Source organism: Bombus affinis, chromosome 14 (genome assembly GCF_024516045.1).
Source record: "Bombus affinis isolate iyBomAffi1 chromosome 14, iyBomAffi1.2, whole genome shotgun sequence".
Classification (NCBI taxonomy): domain Eukaryota; kingdom Metazoa; phylum Arthropoda; class Insecta; order Hymenoptera; family Apidae; genus Bombus; species Bombus affinis.
The window spans coordinates 1,485,576-1,505,927 of NC_066357.1; the positions used below are offsets into that span (position 1 = coordinate 1,485,576).

Here is a 20,352-nt window from a genome sequence, read left to right on the forward strand (position 1 = left end):
TATCGTCGCTGTCACGTACGAGGCTCATCGTCATGTATGTGCCTCTCTACCTGCATATGTCGCCAGTAAGTACAAGTACACTGTATGCGACTTTACGTGTCGATCTTAAAAATGTATTCGTTCTCGGACATATCTACATTGATGTCTTGTACCAATGTATATAAGTACTTACTCGCGTACACAAATTCGTGCGAAACTGTGCAAAAAATGTTGGATATGTAACTTCAGGGTATTAACACAATCAGATGAATTTATTAAATTAGCATGTTACAATAAAAAATTGTTGTTATTTTATATTACATCCATGAATCTTATTAATGACAATTATTCGTATCAAATAATTAATCTCCACCTTTTATGCGCCATAATCGATTACAGTACACAACAAATTAAGGAGTCCAACATAATTCTTTGTTAATACGATTAATTATAATTTGACATCTGTTCTAAGACATCGATGAATATTCTGTTTAAAATTAATTTAAAACTATTTCTGAAGAAATCTTAAGAGTATTAGGAAATACTATGTAGAAATATTATTTTCCGAGGAGAATCTTTCTTGTTGCTCCAAAGTTTTGACCAGCTTGAGTCGCACCCTTATTGGTACCAGCTTGAAGACCAATATAACCTTCGCCAGCTCTTAGTTGCTCCTCCGTGAAATTCCGCTTATTCTCTTCTGCCGGTCTTGGTCCTAGCCATGGTCCGCGCCATTCTGGATGTCTATATGTCTGCAAATTCATATCGTTTTATTATTTTTCCTACAATTATATACATTTAATGATAATGGAAAATAGGCGTATTTGATCAAAATTATTACAGTGCGTCCAATGGCAAAAATGGTGTTGGTCACTTGCGCGATATTTTTTCTTTCCATAAGATCAACTGCTTGGAACAAGTCTACATCAGGTACTCCGTATTTCACGCAGGCCTTTTGGAATCTGAAATAACGATACATTATAATAACATTGCTTGAATAAAGTATGTATGTGTCTATTTTCTCAGAATACCTAGGAATTAATACGTCTCGTGTCTTTGATTAACAGGACAACAGGATAGCTTAATCGACTTTTGAATAATTGGTCTAGACATGCACGATGATCATTGAAATCTCTTTAATCCGTAAATAGCCGTGGTACATCAAGCAATAATAGGTAACAATTTTCAATGAAATTTACAGTTAAACAATTAGAATGCTGAAGTTAATAATGCAAAACAAAATAACCATATTTCTATTTGATTAAATATCATAAATTACAAGCATGAATTTAGCCCTATAGCAAACAATAAACATATGCTCAAGAGCCGCCATTTCGTTGGTTGTGATGCAACGTGCCACGTAACGCAAGAACGTGAGGCAGGCCAGTATTAATGAACTCTCTGGATATTAGGAATGTAAGAACGAAAGAAGTGCACACGATAAATATTCTTAACCTCTACGTTACTCCTGCTTTCCGCATAAAAAGGGAGTAATGCGGAGTGGCCGCGCTGCGCATCGTTCACCCCACTACTGAGGAAAGCGCTCTTAAACATTGAAAACGCGCCAATTGTCGACATGCGCACGCGATATCGCGGTCAGATTGTCAGATGCCGCAAATGTCATACATGGTTACTGTACTTTGCAGAAAACCTCTTACTAAATACCTTCCTTATACATTTCGTCTTGAATGACATTTTGTTTGGACATAATCTCGTTCAGCTCAAACAATAATTTCCAATGATAATAATGTTCAATTTTTGTAATTATCTACGAAATATGACATATACATATAATTACATATGATAAACACAAAGCATTCTTATCAGAGTGTATTTGATTAATCGCGTTTATCATTAGTATAAACTATATATTGTTATGTCGTCAAAAATATTTTGTAAGATGTCGAGTATAGGTAAAAGATAAGGTTCTTTGTTTTATTTTTATGAAATGATTGTGACGATCCCGACTTAGGACTTTCTTGATACTTATTTATCAGGCTTTCAAATAACACGAGGAACAGTGACGCGATCAAAATTTGGCGGCAGTTGCGCCGACGATTCTAAGTCAATAATCGCATATCGTTTGATCTCTCGATCTCAACGACTCCGTGACTCTTCGACTTCGATAGATTCGAGTCGAGAGTCGTTCCATAGTAAAACACTGTCGATTGCGTAAACTTGACTACATAGCAGGAAAGCATGAGATGAAAGAAAGCTTGATAGTAGGTAACAAAAATTAGCGAGTTTGCCTTCTCTACAAGCATTTACGTTTTGTTCCATTCTTGTTTTATACACGGATATCATAATATGGGGTGTATTTACTAAATATTATTATTGTATGTGCAATAAATGATATAATAATATTTCGTCAATGAAATAATACAGTTTACACGCAATTCACAGGTAATGTTGTTATTTACAACTTACACACTAATTATGTATTCATGCGATATAAAAGCATTTCTTGCGATACATACTGATTAAGATTGTCCATCATCTTATAATCACCACCAGACGTATTAATTTTGGTGATAAGTCCCGGCTGCAGTTTGTTCATAAGTTTACAAAGCAATACACCATCCCGCAAAGCATCTTCATAACTCACATCTAAAAACATATCATTTCCTTGTGTTAATAAGCGTAACAAAAATGGGAGCCTGTAATAAATATAATATTTATTTTGATTATAAATCTTTTAATATAAAAAATATATTTGTGTACGTGTTACACGAGGCATTAAAAGGTTAACTATTATGCAATTCCTTAATCCATCGAACCCAACCAATCATTCACCTAAGACCTAAATATCCTAAAAAAATCGTGACAAAAAGGAGAGCTAGTGAGCGAGCAATGAAAAGAATGCCAAGTACTACAGTGGCATCAGGATAGCAGAAAAATAAATCTGGCTTCCCTCGGGATAAAGCGTTGCTTTGAAAGTTTCGCGGTCGAACGACATGCGCACTCCATGTCGGCCATTGATTTTCATTGTCAGGTGGGCTATTATCGGTTCAAATGAATGACAGCTGTCGTTTCTCTTGTTTTATCCTCCTCCTCCCTGTTCATCGCTGCGGACGAGATTGCCGCGAAATAATAACAGAGGCTGCGTGCACCAGCACTCGTTTATGGCGCCCCATTATGCCAAGAGGTGCGCCAAGGGGGCATGGCATTTTTTGTCAGTCGGTCGAAGGATCAGAAAAGACCGCCTCCGTCTTCCGTTGCTCGCTTTTTTTCTACTCTTCAACTCTGGTGTTTCTCGATCAGCGCCATCATTGTCTTGCAGTCGTCGTGACTCGCGGCGTAGAAGCAATCCCGTCGCCATTCGAAAGACATGCTGCATCTCAAATTGCCAGGAGGCCAGCAACCGACAGGAGCTCAACATCGATGTCAAGCATGTATCGTTTATTGTCAAGTTCCTCTCCCGGTTAACGTTTCGATATATTGAACGTATTGACATGCCACGCACTCTGGTGAGCGACTTTATAAATTGTATCGATACGTGAGCCATGAGCGGAAGCGCTGCGGTCGACGTACGGCGATGTGCGCAACACTGGCGCTCTTCCTATATGCGTATATTACTTACATATTTGATCATATACATATAGATATTTTCAAAGCATCAAATTGTCAAAATGATTTATATATTGGATAAAAGGTATCTTGAAAGAAGATAGAAGTAGGAATGCCAGCAATGGATGTTTAAATAGGTAAGTGATTTATCAAGGGTTTCTCAGCCAAGTACAACTCAACGATTAATATATCATTCTATAGGATATGTTACGGTTACGCGTGGTTGTACCAATGGATAATATATGCAGCATCTATGAATATGAAAGTTACAGAGTTACTAAGAAAACATACTAAGCTTCAAGTAGTTTTCCAGTTGTGTCTTTTATATGGAACTATATAATTTGTGAAACCCTACGTACCAGGCTGAAATAGGCCATTACAAAAAATCATGAATAACGATAATGAACTTATTTTCTAACTCTTGTTTTGTAGTAAATATTACAATATAAATACGTACTGTTTGAAACTATATATCTATTTGTAATTTGTTACATATTTGTTATAAAAACCACTAGTTATTTTGAAACATTTTTAGATAACGAGACACGGACTAACCGTTCAAAAGACTACTATCCTGATCCTGCAAGGACGATATGTCACGTGGTTTTGCAATAGAGGGGATACTATTACATGCTTACCCCAAAATCTGCTCGCCTAATACAAAACTGGTCGTCTGCTTGAATTTTCGATTGACGAGTATTCGACAGCCGATCAACAGCAACTAATATATTTTTTAAGTAATTCTTTATTAATTCCTAACTTTCAAACAAAAATGACAACTATCAATTATATGATTAAGAGAATAAGTATTATTTAGAACAATCATGAATGTTACAAAATTAGAATCAAGCAAGAAAAAATTTCTAATAAACAGTTTGCATCCAGCATTTAAAAACTTGACCTAATTTATTTAAGAAAAGATATATAATTTTCTGTGGCCTCGATTATTATCAAAGTCACTAAAAAACTAATTAACTTATTAAATAATTTCTTTGAAGGAAATGAAAGTAATATTTCTGTCTTGAAAAATATAAAAGAAACTTGTTCTTTACAGAAATAATTATATGACAGGGAGCGATACTGGTGTACGTGACTCAGCTACGCATGTCAAGCGAATCGAGCGAACCAGTTGCTTTTCCATAATATCCAGGCAACAGGCCGGAGGCTACAGCTTCCAGCATCCACCTCTGGATCAACGCGGGCATATGGAGTAAACAAGCATGACATGGTATACATTCCTGGTAGCATCGAAACACAATGAGATGTCGTAAACGCAAGAAGATGACAGAAAATCGATAGGACGCCTTCCAGATCTGAACCGACTTGCTCCTTACGATTCTTCGCTGCTTTCTTTCATGCTCGAATAAACATAGTAACGTGATGCTGACCTGATATTTTTCAGACGTTGCGTGTCTTACTGCTCTCTTCTTTCATACTCGACACTATGCGTCAAAAAAATATTGAGTCGCAATAATATGTATTGGTGAATTGGAAACTATTACTACCCTCGATACTATCCTGTTACGGTGACACGTCATAGTCGTCATGTCTCGACAATTTGATGTGAAATCGATAAATTGCTCGAGGCCTGTTTCCTTTACAAATACACATTGTACACATGTCTTTTATCCGTAATTCTGTGCAAGAATATATTATTGCGTATATCAAACAGGTGGATAAAACCCATGTGATTGAAACAGTAATATTTAAATAATAAAGTGCAAAGAACGCATATCTTAGTATGTATTTTTTTTTAATAAATATCTTTATTAGCATGTACAGAAAAAATTATAGATTAAACAAATAATTTTTTAGAGTGGGAAAGTATATAACATTATGTAGTACAACGATATGAAGAAAAGAAATCTTGAGACGGAATGGTTCACCCTAACTTCGACAAATACGTTTGCGTGCCTTAGTATCGATTTCACGTCAGTTTCATGTCATAAAGACGTCAAACACACGGTTTTCATCAGGACAACATCCTCGGCTTGAATTTACGACCACTGGCAAGCAACAGGTCCCGCGGGAACGAGTCCTCTCACATGCAAAGAGAATCCAATTTCCCTTCACTTTTGTCAAACTAAGACTATATCAACAATTTCTTTTCATATAACGCACTTGTTTGTTAATAAACCAACACTCTGTTCCATAATTAAACTCTTAAAATTTAAACAACACCAATGAAAAATAGAAATTAAAAAATATGCGATAGAAATGATATTTAAAATAAAATTTCATTTTTAAATGTGTAAATATATTATAATTTTGTATGTCCCTGTAAATCTGTCCTATTTTAAGCAACCTATATTAAGCAACAAGGAATTTACATGAAATTATAGGATTAATAAAAACAAAGAACACACCCTTTACGGGCATCCCAAATGAAACACGACCCGAGGCAACAACTTGTTGCTTTCGGTCGTAAATCTACCCTCGGGCTGTAATCCTGATAAGCTCTTCTCAGAATGACGTCATTGACGATCTTTTGATGGACAACTGGCATCCGCTGACATATCTCCAGAACCTTTCGATCGTACGAATATCCAATACGCGATTTCTTCCGAAGGAAATGCCCTTATTCTTCAAACGAACACATCGAAGTCTATGCGAATAATAGGTGCTGCCCTTCGTCGGCAAGAAAGCCATAAATTCATCTACTGACCCTCTTTGCTACCCTAGTAACTGCAAGCTTTCGTGACGTCACGCAACGTTTCGTGACGGGCAGTTCGACATATCGACATTCTATCACCTGAAACTACTCCTCGAGAAGGAGAGGAGAAGACTGTGAACTGTGAAAAGCTTAGGGTTCAAAGTGCACAAGGATCGATACGTCGACGTTGACGTCAACGAGGCGGGCAAGCCATAAATCCCTCAAACGTCTGCTAGTACCCTGGTGCAAGCAAGCTAGTTGTGCCACCGTGACGAACAGATGACTGACACTTGCCTCCCTCGTAACTCGTAACCCTTCTTCCTGACGAGCTTTAAGGAGCGTTCACAATAGCATAATGCGATATCATAAAATTTCTGCAATTAAAACAGAAAATTAATTGCGCTGTAATTTGTTTAATAAATTTTGGCGAAGATCATTTATGTGTAGAATAAATTGTTTAAAAAAATATGAATATTACAAAAATTGTAATTAAAGTACGTACGGAGAATGAATAACACGGTGTTAGATATGTACTTTGTGTAAATTGATAAGTATGATATTTGACATTTTGTTTTAATAAATCAGTCGAAACAAGAAAAACTTAGTTGGATGAATTCTTAATGTAATTCATTTCATGAGAAGCAAACCGGAAGGTGTGCAAGAAAGAGGAAACAAGAAATGACATAATGCGATATTTCACTTGACTATCCGGACTCTCGTATGCGGTCCTGATACGTTGGCGTCCTTACGACGTAACATGATGAACAGATGACGCTAAATCAATACGTGTCGTCGGCAAAAGATTGCTAAAGACCGTTTGACGATTTTCTCAGCGGAGTTTTTTCCTTCCTACGGTATTAACAGCAGAACACTTCATTCTCACTCATGTAAATATTTCTAATCTTATAAAGAAACTACTTTTGTCATCATTTTAATATTTTTCAATCCCATCTTTCACTAATTAATTCTCAATTTTTTTTTTATCAAATAAAAAACTAATCAAGTTTCTCTAAAAAATTTTGTCATTTAAATATTCAGTATCTTTTACTCAAACAGTCATGAACGTTTCTAGAAATTGTATGTGAATGCGAATATTTAAATAAAATGCAATTTCCTACCCTTGTTTAAGAAATATTTGGTAGTATGCAAACTGGTATACAAAGGTCGTGTCCAGCATGCCACGCGAGCTTCCAGGAACAGGCTAACATCTAGAATGGAAAGATTCGAGGATCCTGAAACGCATCGAATTCCAATTGCGCATCATCGTGAAGGTGAGTGATGTTAAGGGCGAATCGGAAAAATAGGAAAGTGGGCGGTAGCGATCGAACGAGGCGGTAGCTCAAGTTCAATTTTAAATGAGTCAATAACATCAAAAGCTTCATATACCCGGATCGCATCATCGTGTAGAGCTGCTGCTTGCTGTGGGTGGAACTAACACTGCGTAACGCTCAAGGGATAGTCTGTAATATGACATAAAGTCTAACTATATGATGCTTGAAGTTTAAACACCCTCCGCTTATTCTAACATGAAAATCTATCATAGAGATCAAAATCGCTCAATAAAAATTTCGACTGAGAGAATATAATTTTTTAACTTTGATAGTATTTTAATAGGGTGCTATATAGTATTTTAATAGAGAAGCGTGAAGGATCATTTAAAAATATTAGTTTGTCTTAATTCGAGTACTGTTCTGTGTCGTTATACGATCGTTCGTTCAGCACAGCGATTGCGTCGACGCCTGGCGTATTTCAACAACCAGGGGTACACGTTGGATGTAGGGGTCGCTACCCACTTTTCGTTCAATAGGGTGACTCGAATGACGCAACAAAGCGCGCGTTTTATTAGGAGAACATCGGCAGCAAGAAGATATAGCTACCCCTAACAAGCACCTACAACCATTCACCCTCCGCACTCTACTCAGGATCTTACGTGCTTCAGTATCAGTTTTTCACAACCAATGACCTTTCACTAACATTTAGATCTATAACATTAGGTATAACTAATAAATTTATTAATTAAGTCATCAAAATTATTACGTTTATAAATATTAAACGTACCAATTTTATTATAAGTGACAATATATCTAGTTGTCCGTCTTCTTCACTCTATTAAATTTTCCTCAAATTTCCAATTATCCTTTCCTTTTACTCGTCGACTTGTCGCCTCTCATTACACATACCAATAACTGACCTAGTCAATAAGCTTAACCTTTGCGACATCACGCGGCCTGACATTCGTACCCGGGAATTATAGGATCGCAGCTGGCTTTTGGATGCGTTGCATTGGTCCTGAACGGGGGTGGTGATATTGACACGCTTTTCGAACTGCACCACCTCCGTAGAACAGGAGTTCATATACGAGAGCACGTGTATCAAAGGAGTAGTAGTATCATCGATAAACTTTAATCAATTGTACTTATGGCTGTCCCAGCCAAATTACACATTTATAATACGTAAATCGCTGAAAATCAAAGTTAGATATTGCGAGCTTCATGATCATACCTGAAGGAAATCTCTCACCGACCACTTGCTCGATCCATTGCTGAGCCTCGGCTTCCTGGCTTGGTTCTCGTTTCCCAGCAACCTACGATCAAAGAACTATTTTAATACGTGTTTTTTATGTTATCAGCAAACTTCACATATGGCACGCTGATAGCTGCTGAAAGTGATTAATGTCGGCCAATATTTTTTGTGGAAGATGAGGTCTGGAAATAGCTATTACACATGTGCGCCGTATTCATTAAATTCGATCTTGAAATCTCAAGTAATAGTCATTACACTTGAAGCACTGCATAAAGTTCAGTTCATATATCGAGCCGATCGTGCGTATAACACTACACTTTCTCGCTAAAGTTTAAAAATGAAATTGAAAGTCTCAAAACTACTTTTAGTTACACACAATAAGCTCTCTACCTTCTAACAATATCTTTAATGATGAAAACTTAATTGTGTCTCAAACAAAACACCTAAGCGTATTTCTGAAATTCTTATTTTTTGAGAAAAATTATCAGTTTCCGCAGAAACTTTCAAAAATTGCCGTAGCCGATGGTATTTCACATCGTCATGGCGGGGTATTGGTAAAAGTTTTCAACTAGCAATAATCGCACCTCGGTAGAACCTCATTGGTTACGATATCGCCACTGCGCAAAGCTAACGATACTATGTTCCACAGTCCTACTAATAACACTCGCGTCATCTTTCGACAGTGAGAATCCTTTCTTCTTCAACACCACCTAGTGGCAAGTCGACGCATTAACGCATCGAGTGCGCGTAGGTACAAACTGGTACAAAGTAAAGTAAACTATTTTAAAAATGAGATATAATTAAATAAACGTATTAAAATCATATAAAATAAATAAAAATGTGTTAAACGTTAAGAAATTAATAAAAGTGCTTTTTATAATATACTACTATTGCAAATGTCCGTCAAATAAATCCACGAATCGTCTAGAAAGCGATGCTTTCTGAGAATTCAGTTTTCTTTTAGATACCACCTACATGTGAACAACATTTACAATTGAATGCAAGTAGAGATGCATTAAGTATTTGCTGGAAATGCATTATCGTAGGAAAACAGGAAAGTAAGAGGTGATACGTTAAGTACACGTGGAAGGACGCCACGTAATGAAGTTTTACTCCAGTCAGTCCTCCTCTTCGGACAAGTATGTAAATACTTTTTCTATCTACTCGTTGCTCTCAAGCCCTAGTAGAACGAAGCGATTTAAACATCGATTAGCTAATTTGTAAAATTTCAGAATCAACGATATTTGTGTCGCTAAAAATAATTACGTTTCAAATGAAAATGAGATACACAACCTGATAAAAGATCGCTTCATCGATCGATCATCGACTAACGACTGCGTAAAGGGACAACCTCCTCGTTAACGCGATTAATCTAATTTTTGTTACGTAATTCGATCTCGATGTATCAGATGCGAATACGTATTCGCTCCAGCCGTCTACGCAATTCCGTAGTGTTACGGTTACGATAAACTTGGAAACAGCGTCAATTGACGGAATCTAAACTCGGCGGTGGCCTCACCCTTCGAAGTGGCCAGCATCCAGAAATTACGAGCGTCTTGCTTATCGGTTTCTTTCATCTGGCGCCCGTCCACGGATCGGCTAACCATCGTTCGTTGGGAAACACACCCACTTGTTCGAACTTTTCCACTTCGTCCACGGATTTCCCCCGTTTATTTGCGACGTCAGCATTCAACAATAAAAGACACATCATAGCTGCGGCCAACGATACGTACATCCGCTTCTAACGTAACTGATCCGTGACCTATTTTTGACATCTTTCGTCAAAAGCAAAACGAAACAGTTGAAAGATACCTCTCCCTAGAGACATCGGAGCTTTAATTCGAGTTCCAGACGATCCCCTCTCGTATTCACAAAATTGCACATGCTATTTTCGATGCTTAGTCACGTATTTTCGGAATTCTGTAATTAATTGCCTTGGGGATGTACGTAATGTTGCTCGTGGCTACGAAGGATTGTGAAGCTTCAAAGGGGGACTGTTTGTAAGAAAGTTAGGAGGTGAAGGAAGAGGAAGAAGAAGGTGCAAAAATAAGCAGTCTGCTCTTGTGCACGAGCAAAATTGAGAAGCAGTTATCATGTATGGCGAAACGGTCTTCGAACCTCAGAAAGAGGCCATTAGACGAATTATTATAACTAGATCGCGAATATTTACGCAAATTGAGAAGCAGTTATCATGTATGGTGAAACCGGTCTTCGAACCTGAGGGAGAGGCCATTAGACGAATTATTATAGCTAGATCGCGAATATTTACGGAAATTCCAATTTTTCTGAACACGACTAAAAAAACAGAACCTCAGCGAAAATTTCTTTCATCTACTAAATATTGTTACACTAACGTGTTTCCAGAGAGAATTAAAGTAGCGTAAATATTTAACCGTCGATAGTTTTGAAACGCAATTACATCAGAAATGAGAAAATCTTTAATTTTATCAATGGCAAGAAAATTGCAAGCTATTATTAATTCTGATGACGAATCAACAAGATATTACTCTGATATTAAACCTATTTCTCTTTACTTGAACTAGATTTACTTAAATACGATCACGAAAATCGGATCGGCGGTGAACCTACATATTAAACCTGTTGATCGTACTTTGTAAACAAATTATAACTTACAATCGTATAAATATTTTATTTAAATCAAAAGATCGCGAAACACGCTAAAACTGCGATCCGAAAAAAATATTCACGATAGCATAGAAAAAATTTTGCACGTTTACTAAGAACGTTACAAGCACATTTCTTGTTTCTTCTTGTAAATAGAGCTGCAGTGTCAAGATCTGGTTACGGGCGGGGGTGTGGGAATACCCACTGGGCACTCAGCCAAAAAATATTCGTTCGTGAATGTCGGGAAATGATACGGCGGAGGGGAGACCGGCATATAGCGTCGCGACGCACGGCGTCCGACTTAGTCTCTAGTCAGCGTCATCGTTCAAAAGTCGCTATCCTAAACTACGGTAAAACTCAGTCTCCGTGGCAACGTCTACAGTGTCGAAGGAAAGAAAAGAAGAAGAAAGATGCCGGTACGTGTTCATTATCCCGTCGGAAATCAAGTGTTCGTTGAAAATAACGATTAATGGACGCTTAATCGCGTATACATTGATCATACCATGCCAATTAACGATAAGCGAAGCTATACTGATTATAAATCTGATATACGAATAACTTCTTATTGCTACGTTAGCGGGCGAAAACCGTGGTTATTCGTAGAATCCTAATTACGATAGACCTTGGGCTATTTCGTTTTGGCGATTTTCCCAGATTGCTGGATTAATCTTGACACGTAGCAGTAACGTTCGAAGTTGCAAAAGAAAAGACAAATATTGAAAATAAAAAGAAGAAGAAGAAGGATTTTGTAAGACACGTAGGATATTCGCTCTTAGTTTTATTTAACAAATGTCGGCCGCATTATTGACACGATGGAACTGGTAACTACGAAATGGCAATTTGTACCGCTGATCGGCTTTGACGCACATCTCCTCCCCCGTCTCATCCGGAGTCGGAGTATTTATACCCTAAGATAAATATCCTTACGTAATATATCTTGACGATATTTTCGAGAGGAAATGCCAATTCGAAAAATTAATAGATCGATTTCTGCGACAAGATTAATATTGTGCTATTAGATCTTCTTTCGAAAAGATTGAACTGTCGACTTTATTACAACACTCTGCCAATTTCCCAATCATCGTCACCTATTATATTTGCATAACATTGTTTGCTCGTTAATTCCATTTCAAACCTTTGACACGACTGAATATCAAATGTATTAGCAAAAAAATTATGTCATTTATGAATTTCCAAAAGCAAAATCTTTAGCGCAGACGTTCGACTCGATCGGTGGCCGAATCACTGGAAGAAAGACTCGAGAGGATTCGATCAATTTAACTTTTAATTTGGTGAATCGTTGCACCAGGTGTCACGTTCACGAAACGTCCTCGAAAGTTGGATCTGACCTGAACGAAAACGCCACGTCCTTTGAGAATAGATAGTTTAAAATACATCTCGAGAGCATTCGAGGAGGAATACATTGCTTCAAAAGGCTTGACGTTTCGCAGACATGTTGAAAATTTCTCTTCGGCAATATCATTGATCTTTCACGAACGTTTCTCAACCAGACATAAGATAATGCACTCGTTGAAATATTTGAGACAAAACTGTATATAAATCGTGAAGTAAGAATTTAGTAAAGCTTAGAAATTTGTTTACGAACATAGAGTCAGATTTCATTTACGTCAATTGTTCGTTGGCGTTTTAAATCATCGTAAAAGGATTTTATAAATTACTTATACTTATTACGAAGCAACACATTCGAAACATGTTACGTGTTGATGCTCAATATTCATCCACTTGTAAGTCGTTGAAATATTTGAGGTAAAACTGTATATAAATCGGCAATCGTAAAATAACAACTTGATAAAGAAAGCTTCTTGTTACTATAAATACTAATTTATCGCGAACATAGAGCCAGATTTCATCTACGTCAATCGTTCGTTAGCATTGTAAATTATTCCAAAGGATTTTATAAATTACTTGTATTTACTACGAGGCAACACGTTCGAAATATATTACGTGTTGATTGTCGGCATTCGCCCATTTGTAAGTCGATTCAAAGGAGAAAGATGTCGAATGAAATAGAATTACCTTTGCGATGGAAAGTAATTATTCAACGATCCAGTCGCGATAAAAATTAAAATATGAGAATAGTTTACATGTTCATTGGGAGAGTTTTACTCGTCGAAAAATTCCAAGTTGACTCAGTTAAAGATCACAGTTAAAGGTCACAGAACTACTATTTTCTAGTCACCCTGTTTCTCTCGACTAAAATCTATGAATTGTTTATCGATCAATTGTCGACAGCAGTTACATCTCGTATAACCTTCGACTAGGTCGCGAAAATGGGTCTCTCGGTTCATAAAAGTTTGGGAAGCCCTACCCTAAAAAATAAAAGACGTGTTTCATCGATACAGACGCCGTGAGAAGGGACTCACGGAGGTGAAAGAATTGTCAGGATGCCAGAAGCATAATTTCGTCTTATCGACGATTTTATTAGAAATCAGTAAAACTGGATTCACACGGCACGGAAACAGGTGGCGGAAACGTTGTTGCTTCTTGCCAGTTTTAATAAAAGCCAACAGATCGGTCGTCGTATTTTATTTTCGACGTTCGTTTTACGGCCGCGGTAACATAATACCGTCGCGGTCTATTTTCGTTCCTGACATTTTTAAATTCCCCGGCAACACTTTACTGGACCATCCCTGACTCTCGAGACGACATCGAGTGTTGTACCATCCACCATCCTACGATTTTAATTCCGCATCATGCAATTGACGGAAAAACTTCCGGTTTCTAGGCCCGAAACAAGGAACAAGAGACTGAAGTTATGGTCTGGATCGAAGCTGTTTTAGGAGAAAAACTTCCACCTGGAAACTACGAGGATATTCTCAAAGATGGGGTCATCCTGTGCAAGCTTATCAATAAATTGGCGCCTGGCTCGGTGAAGAAGATTCAGGCTAAGGGAACCAACTTCCAGCTTATGGAAAACGTTCAAAGGTATTTTATAAATATAAAAACAAAGTTTCTTTAAGAGATATTATAATTATCAGTTAAAACGTTGCTAATTCTAAGAAACTAGAATTGCGACAGACCTTCCAAATTTACTCATGAAATTTACTCATCGTTTTATCCTATGGTTGTCTCTATATATTCCTTTTTCCAAAAAGCCTCTTCAATTGTACTTTAGTCTAGATACAATTTCGTTTTATCAATTTGTAATCAGTTGATACTGTTGTGGATTCTTTTCCGGGCAGATTTCAAGCAGCCATTAAAGAATACGGTGTCCCACAAGAAGAAATCTTTCAGACAGCTGACCTCTTCGAAAGACGCAATATCCCACAAGTTACATTATGTCTCTATGCCCTTGGAAGAATTGTACGTATCTTAAAATTAAGCAGAGATTTTGAAGTTTAAAGAAAGAATTAACAGACTTGTCGTATGTATCTCTTTCTTCTACACAGACGCAGAAGCATCCGGAATATAATGGACCGCGTCTAGGACCAAAAATGGCTGAAGAAAATAAGAGAATATTCACGGAAGACCAACTTCGAGCCAGCGAGGGTCAGCTCAATTTGCAGATGGGTTACAACAAAGGAGCCAGTCAAGCTGGTCACGGTGGATTCGGCAACACTCGACACATGTAAACATTCTACAACACGTAAAACACGTGACATCGAAACTTTATCTAGATCTAAATAATAATATACTAAAGATCTTCTACCAAATTGTCGATTTCGAAGTACTCAAAGAACGCAACTATCGACCAATTCGAAGTATTCTAGTCACGAGTCTATGACGCTGAATTCGACCAAGCTATAAAATTGCTTTCTCATCGAATGTCTGCGAAAATATATCCTAGATACACTGCGATAATGTAGTGACCTTTTTTCCCTAGGATATGATATTGAAACGTCGTTGTACTCTTGTATACGTAAATGCGAAATCCTGTCGATAAACCATAACTATTAGTCAAAAGCAAACACTTAAATACACTACACGTTACGTTATAATCACACATAACGTATTACGTACACACGTTACATTCACAAACAGTTTACCTACACACCTAGCATACACACGAAAACAATAAACAATTTTGTAAGATAATGACACCTACACCTACACTATACATGACACGACAAACATATAACTACCTATATAAATAAAATGTCAAAAATACATTTCTTAACACATCGAATATCAATCTATCTTTCACGAGAATTTATTAAAGAAAACAGAAAGCATGATATAGAATGCCGACAAAAGCTCATCAATTATATCATATCGCGTAACACGGGAAAGATTTATATATATTACAAGCAGGACTTCCTAGTTATTTTAACATGTAAATGTAAGATTTTATCCGAACCTCTACGTCAAAGATTATTTTATCAATTCGAACGAATAGTCTAATGTCTTTTCTAAGATTTGTAATTGTCCTCGCACAATTTGCTAACATAATGTACAAATTAATAATGTATAAATAACAAATGTACAAAATAAAAAGGCAACGCTGCTATTTTCTATTATCTGTATTATTGTACATTGCTGACATCTGTAGTCAGAATTATTAAGAAACATGTACCTTAAATCAATTACGAGAATGGAACATTTTGACCATCAATTATTACTATTTTCTCTAAAATGTTAAAAGCAGAATGGTCGAGGTATATTGAAAATTCTACTGATGTCAAGTTCTTGGCAAACGTTAGCACAAATAATAAAACAATAGTGAGTGTGTCCTGAAATATGACATATGGTGGTAAAGTCGATTGCGAATGTTTATGCAACTAAAGAAACGAGTCCTAAATAAAAATTTATTTCACTTACTAAATATTATGGAAGCAGTATTACTATTATTACTGGTAGCAGTTTCAAATTTCATTCTAATGAAATTTTCTTATTAGTAGGTACTTATTTTTTATATTTTATATATTTGTGTACATATGTGTGTGTATATTATGTGCATTCTGTATTTACCTGTCATGAATTTTAATCATTTCATCCTAATCGAAATTTGTTTTAGTATTATCGTCCTTTAACAATATTATCGAATATTATTATTTATATCCTGTGCAAACAATAATTTTTTTTATTTCTCATTTAGTATTAGACAGTAACAAAACGTATATGATTCCACTTTGTTAACTGTATTAATCTTTTAATTTAGAAAAAATATGTTGCGGTGAACTTTCATCTGTAATAGTCTTTAAGGATAAATGTTGATTATTCCTGTTCTTAATTTTTAAAAACAGATAATTTATTCTGACTACTGAAACTGTTATTTAATTTGGAAAATCATTCGACTTTCCAGAAATCTTTTGGTGAAAATCATTTGAATCCGTTTGGTTTTAAGCAACTTAAACATGAAATTAATTTCAGATCAGATGCTAGAATATTCACGACTTGTTTGTAAATAAAGTTTGCACCATACTTGATGTCGTCGTCATGACACAAATTTTTCTTTCTTTTACTTTTTCCTCCTTTTAATATGACCATACCGTAGGACTCGATTGAAACTTTCGTTTAGCTTGGCAAGTCTTTACGTTATTTTTGGAAGTCCGCGGTATACCAGCAGACAGCCAACACTGGTCTCGTGTTATGATATCGCATTAACATACCAAACATTTATATTTCACGCTACGATATCATACGAAATATTCTATATCGTCTAATTATTAAAAAATCCTATGAAAAATTTTCTAGATATCCAAAATTTGTTTTATTTAAAACGAATGATATAACGTGGAAATGTAATCTCGTTTACATGAAAAAGATATGAGTCAAATGTAAATTAAATTAGTGTAGATGACGGTGCATCGAATGATTCATAGTTTATAACCTGTACAGAATTAGAAGCACTTCAACGAAAATTTGGAAAAAGTATTGCAAAAATGTATCCTGAGTCAGACGTTTGAAATAGATGGATTTTCAATATATAAAGCAGTCAATATTTCTCCTACGTCTGTCAAGATCATCTATCAATAATATTCCATTTTTCTAAAAAAATTGTTTTTGTTATCTATTGATCTATAATGTCTTGCAATTATAATTCATGGTGTAAACAAATATATGATATTGAACAAACACTATGAATCGCATTATTGCATGGCGCAGCATATACAGTGATTTTGAAATGCAGGTTAATATGGAGAATATGCAATTAAAAGAAGGATACTTTGAGAACTTTTACAACATAAGATATCAAATCACTTGATCATTAAAAATCAATAGCCTAATGTGGACTGCAATTTACAGGTTATACCAACTGACGCGAGCAACTCCGTAACGTCCATACTTGAATGGCGCGAATCTATATAAATATGTTAAATGCGCGACAATATCAGTAGGTAAAAATTAAAATTTTTTCAAACGCAATTTACCTGCCAAAGCGGACGTCCAGGCATGATGAACGCTGATTGTAGCTGTTATTTTGCAATACTCAAAACGTAGAAACGTGAAGCCGGCAGAGCTTAAGCAACTCAAGCTCAAAAAGTGTGCGCCTCGGCCCTCGTACTGCATATATATGCGTGACAGGTGTGCGCTCGTGTTGGTAAATGTGGGGGCGCTTCTATATATGGACCACTTACTCACCACCCACCCTAGTTTACCCGCGAGCACCTCCGCTGCTATCTTTTGGAAAGCATTCTTAAAAGAATCACGTGAACATGATATTTCTACTAACTGAAAGCAATTTAACAGACTTTTCTAATTCTCCATAGAAATACTTCCCTTTGGAGATACTTTTCATACATCTCTGTAAGCAATGATAATTGATCATTAAACAAATAATGAGAAAGGTCGAAGTTTGATTTGTGTCACATCAATTTTGTAACCTATTTCTTTCTCATATGATAGTTTTTGACAGATAGAGTGGACAAATTCCAGTTTTAAAACACGAAGATCATTATTTTAGAAGCATATAAAGTTCACGCATAATTTATTTGGATACTACAATATATTATAATATAAATTAAACCTAACCCAAACCAAAATCCATTCTGTTAATCGAACTCCAAACGATGCATATAAATCATAAAACATGTATATATGTATATACATGTCTAAGTTAATTGTATAATATACGCCAACTTTAAAAGTAATTTAAAAGTAAAAAGTAAGGCACGTATAACCTTTAAAATAATGATCTCCTTAGAATTAGTATTCATGAATTCTTCTTGTTAAAGACTGTCATGTGTTATAACAAAAATTAACAGATTTAGAGGGCCGAATGAAGATCAGCCACGGAAACATGACAATAACTTGTATTGTATATAAAACATGACTTTGTTTTAAGAAGGTTATTAAGACTGTTTATGGTATCTACGTGAGAAGTGTAGTCATCACTGGTAGCGTGGCCGAGCGGTCTAAGGCGCTGGTTTAAGGCACCAGTCTCTTCGGAGGCGTGGGTTCGAATCCCACCGCTGCCATTTATTTTTGCCTTCTTTTGTAATACTTTAACATGTGATAAGTTCGTGGATTGTATTTCGACCAACCTTCATAAATCAACAACGCGTAATTAATGAAGAAAACGGTGGTAGCAACTCCCTTGAAGGTCCAATGGGTTGCGTCGGCACGCGGCGCCGTGGTTCACACCTATTAGGAAAGTATGTATTAGAAGGAGGTTATCTCCTCTTCATCACAGTCAGCGACACCTATGATTTCTCTCATGTACTTTCTTACTCCAGATAGAAAGATGGCCGCTTATCTTTTATGTCATACGGAGTCTATTTTACCGATGTGACTAGGATGTGACAATGCTTCTGAATAATATGATAGCCTAATAAATGTTTCATTCTGAAGATGCCACCACAAGCCACACCCAATGAATAGATACAAAAGCTTCAATACCATTTGTTGTATTTATGCACGTAGAATATAATTTAACAGAAGCTGTATACATAAACCCTCTGTACTTTTCCTAAAAATGACAGCCCTCACATATTTTTATTATATTTAATTATTGCATTATATATTGTTTAACATTTTGTAAGGCTGTTTCTTACTGAAATATTTATTAACTAAGACATCATTTATTAAGAACTAATATTCTAATGACTCTCACAGTAATTGTATATATAAAAGACTATGTTATTCAAAAATCTACACCAATAAATCAAATTTCGCTATAAAACACGTATTACGTCAATGTTAATATATGTTGCGAATCCTTGACTAAAGAACAACCGGTCAGGTCAAACCGATCGGTCAATATCGCGTACCTCGAATGAATTAACGCTCAAGGTGGAGGAGGTTTAATAGATCGAGTGTTAGATTAATCTAGAACTGTATTTGCACTTGTATAAAAGTAACGTGTGATGTTATGAACACGGCGGTGGTAGGATCTTGTGGTAGGAACTGTCCTCCTACGTTGCTGATTCTCCCTACCAGCCGTTGGGTTTTGTCTGCCCTTCGTGCCTTCCCGACTCGGGTTTTTTCAGGAATTTGTTACCTGACCTCAGAGTCATTAAGTTTACAGCTAGGGATGTAATTCGGAATTTTCTAAAGAAGAGATAGGGACCGTACGAGCCATAAATGAAACATTCAAAATTCCGAACAATATATTAATGCCAAGTATAATCAAGAAAAATGTACAAAAAATTTTCTCTGTGTAATTAGATAAATAGGGATTTACCAAATTTTATAACATAATTTAATTATTTATGTTGAAGTTAATTAAAGATCACTCGAGCAACAGTTAATTTTAATAGTCATCGAGATCAGTTCAGTTCCGCCTGGGCAGGCGACCTAAACGGACGTGCGAAACAGTGCTCCAGTGAAAGTGCGGCAAGAGGGAAGAGAAAGGGACAAAGTAAACGCCCATCGACAAAACGTGGAATCATGCAGATTCCACCAATAAAAATAGTTAATTCAGGAGAAACATATTTCATAAATAAAGCTACAGACTCTACATATGTAGAGCAAAAAGACGATATTATGGAAACAACACAATCCGACGGGGAGGAAAACATACCAATACACCAGGAAGAAAGCTGGACGGTGACAACCTCCTAATTTAACTGTTAAAAAATTCCACCAAATGTTCAAATTGGACAAAT

At 36.2% G+C, this 20,352-nt stretch overlaps 3 protein-coding genes and 2 non-coding genes across 5 annotated transcripts in view; 3 read left to right on the plus strand and 2 right to left on the minus strand.

Moving 5' to 3' along the window:
• LOC126924195 (astakine-like) overlaps nucleotides 1-20,352 on the plus strand; it is a 303,996-nt gene that overhangs the window by 266,387 nt on the left and 17,257 nt on the right. The gene's annotated exons all lie outside the window — the stretch shown is intronic.
• Nucleotides 231-17,842, minus strand: LOC126924191 (muscle-specific protein 20-like). The gene is made up of 5 exons (XM_050738434.1): nucleotides 17,677-17,842; nucleotides 8,699-8,780; nucleotides 2,454-2,583; nucleotides 818-938; nucleotides 231-728 (listed from the first exon to the last, which is right to left on the minus strand). The coding sequence occupies exons 1-5, from the start codon at nucleotides 17,698-17,700 to the stop codon at nucleotides 537-539; spliced, it is 549 nt and encodes a 182-aa protein (XP_050594391.1). The 5' UTR covers nucleotides 17,701-17,842; the 3' UTR covers nucleotides 231-536.
• On the minus strand, nucleotides 9,208-9,348 carry LOC126924635 (U4 spliceosomal RNA). The gene has a single exon (XR_007713619.1). It is a non-coding gene; the product is annotated as a U4 spliceosomal RNA (small nuclear RNA).
• LOC126924192 (myophilin) lies at nucleotides 11,613-15,822 on the plus strand. The gene is made up of 4 exons (XM_050738435.1): nucleotides 11,613-11,760; nucleotides 14,091-14,290; nucleotides 14,548-14,668; nucleotides 14,755-15,822. Exons 1-4 carry the CDS (start codon nucleotides 11,755-11,757, stop codon nucleotides 14,935-14,937), a joined length of 510 nt encoding a protein of 169 aa, XP_050594392.1. The 5' UTR covers nucleotides 11,613-11,754; the 3' UTR covers nucleotides 14,938-15,822.
• On the plus strand, nucleotides 18,642-18,723 carry Trnal-aag (transfer RNA leucine (anticodon AAG)). Its single transcript has one exon. It is a non-coding gene; the product is annotated as a tRNA-Leu (tRNA).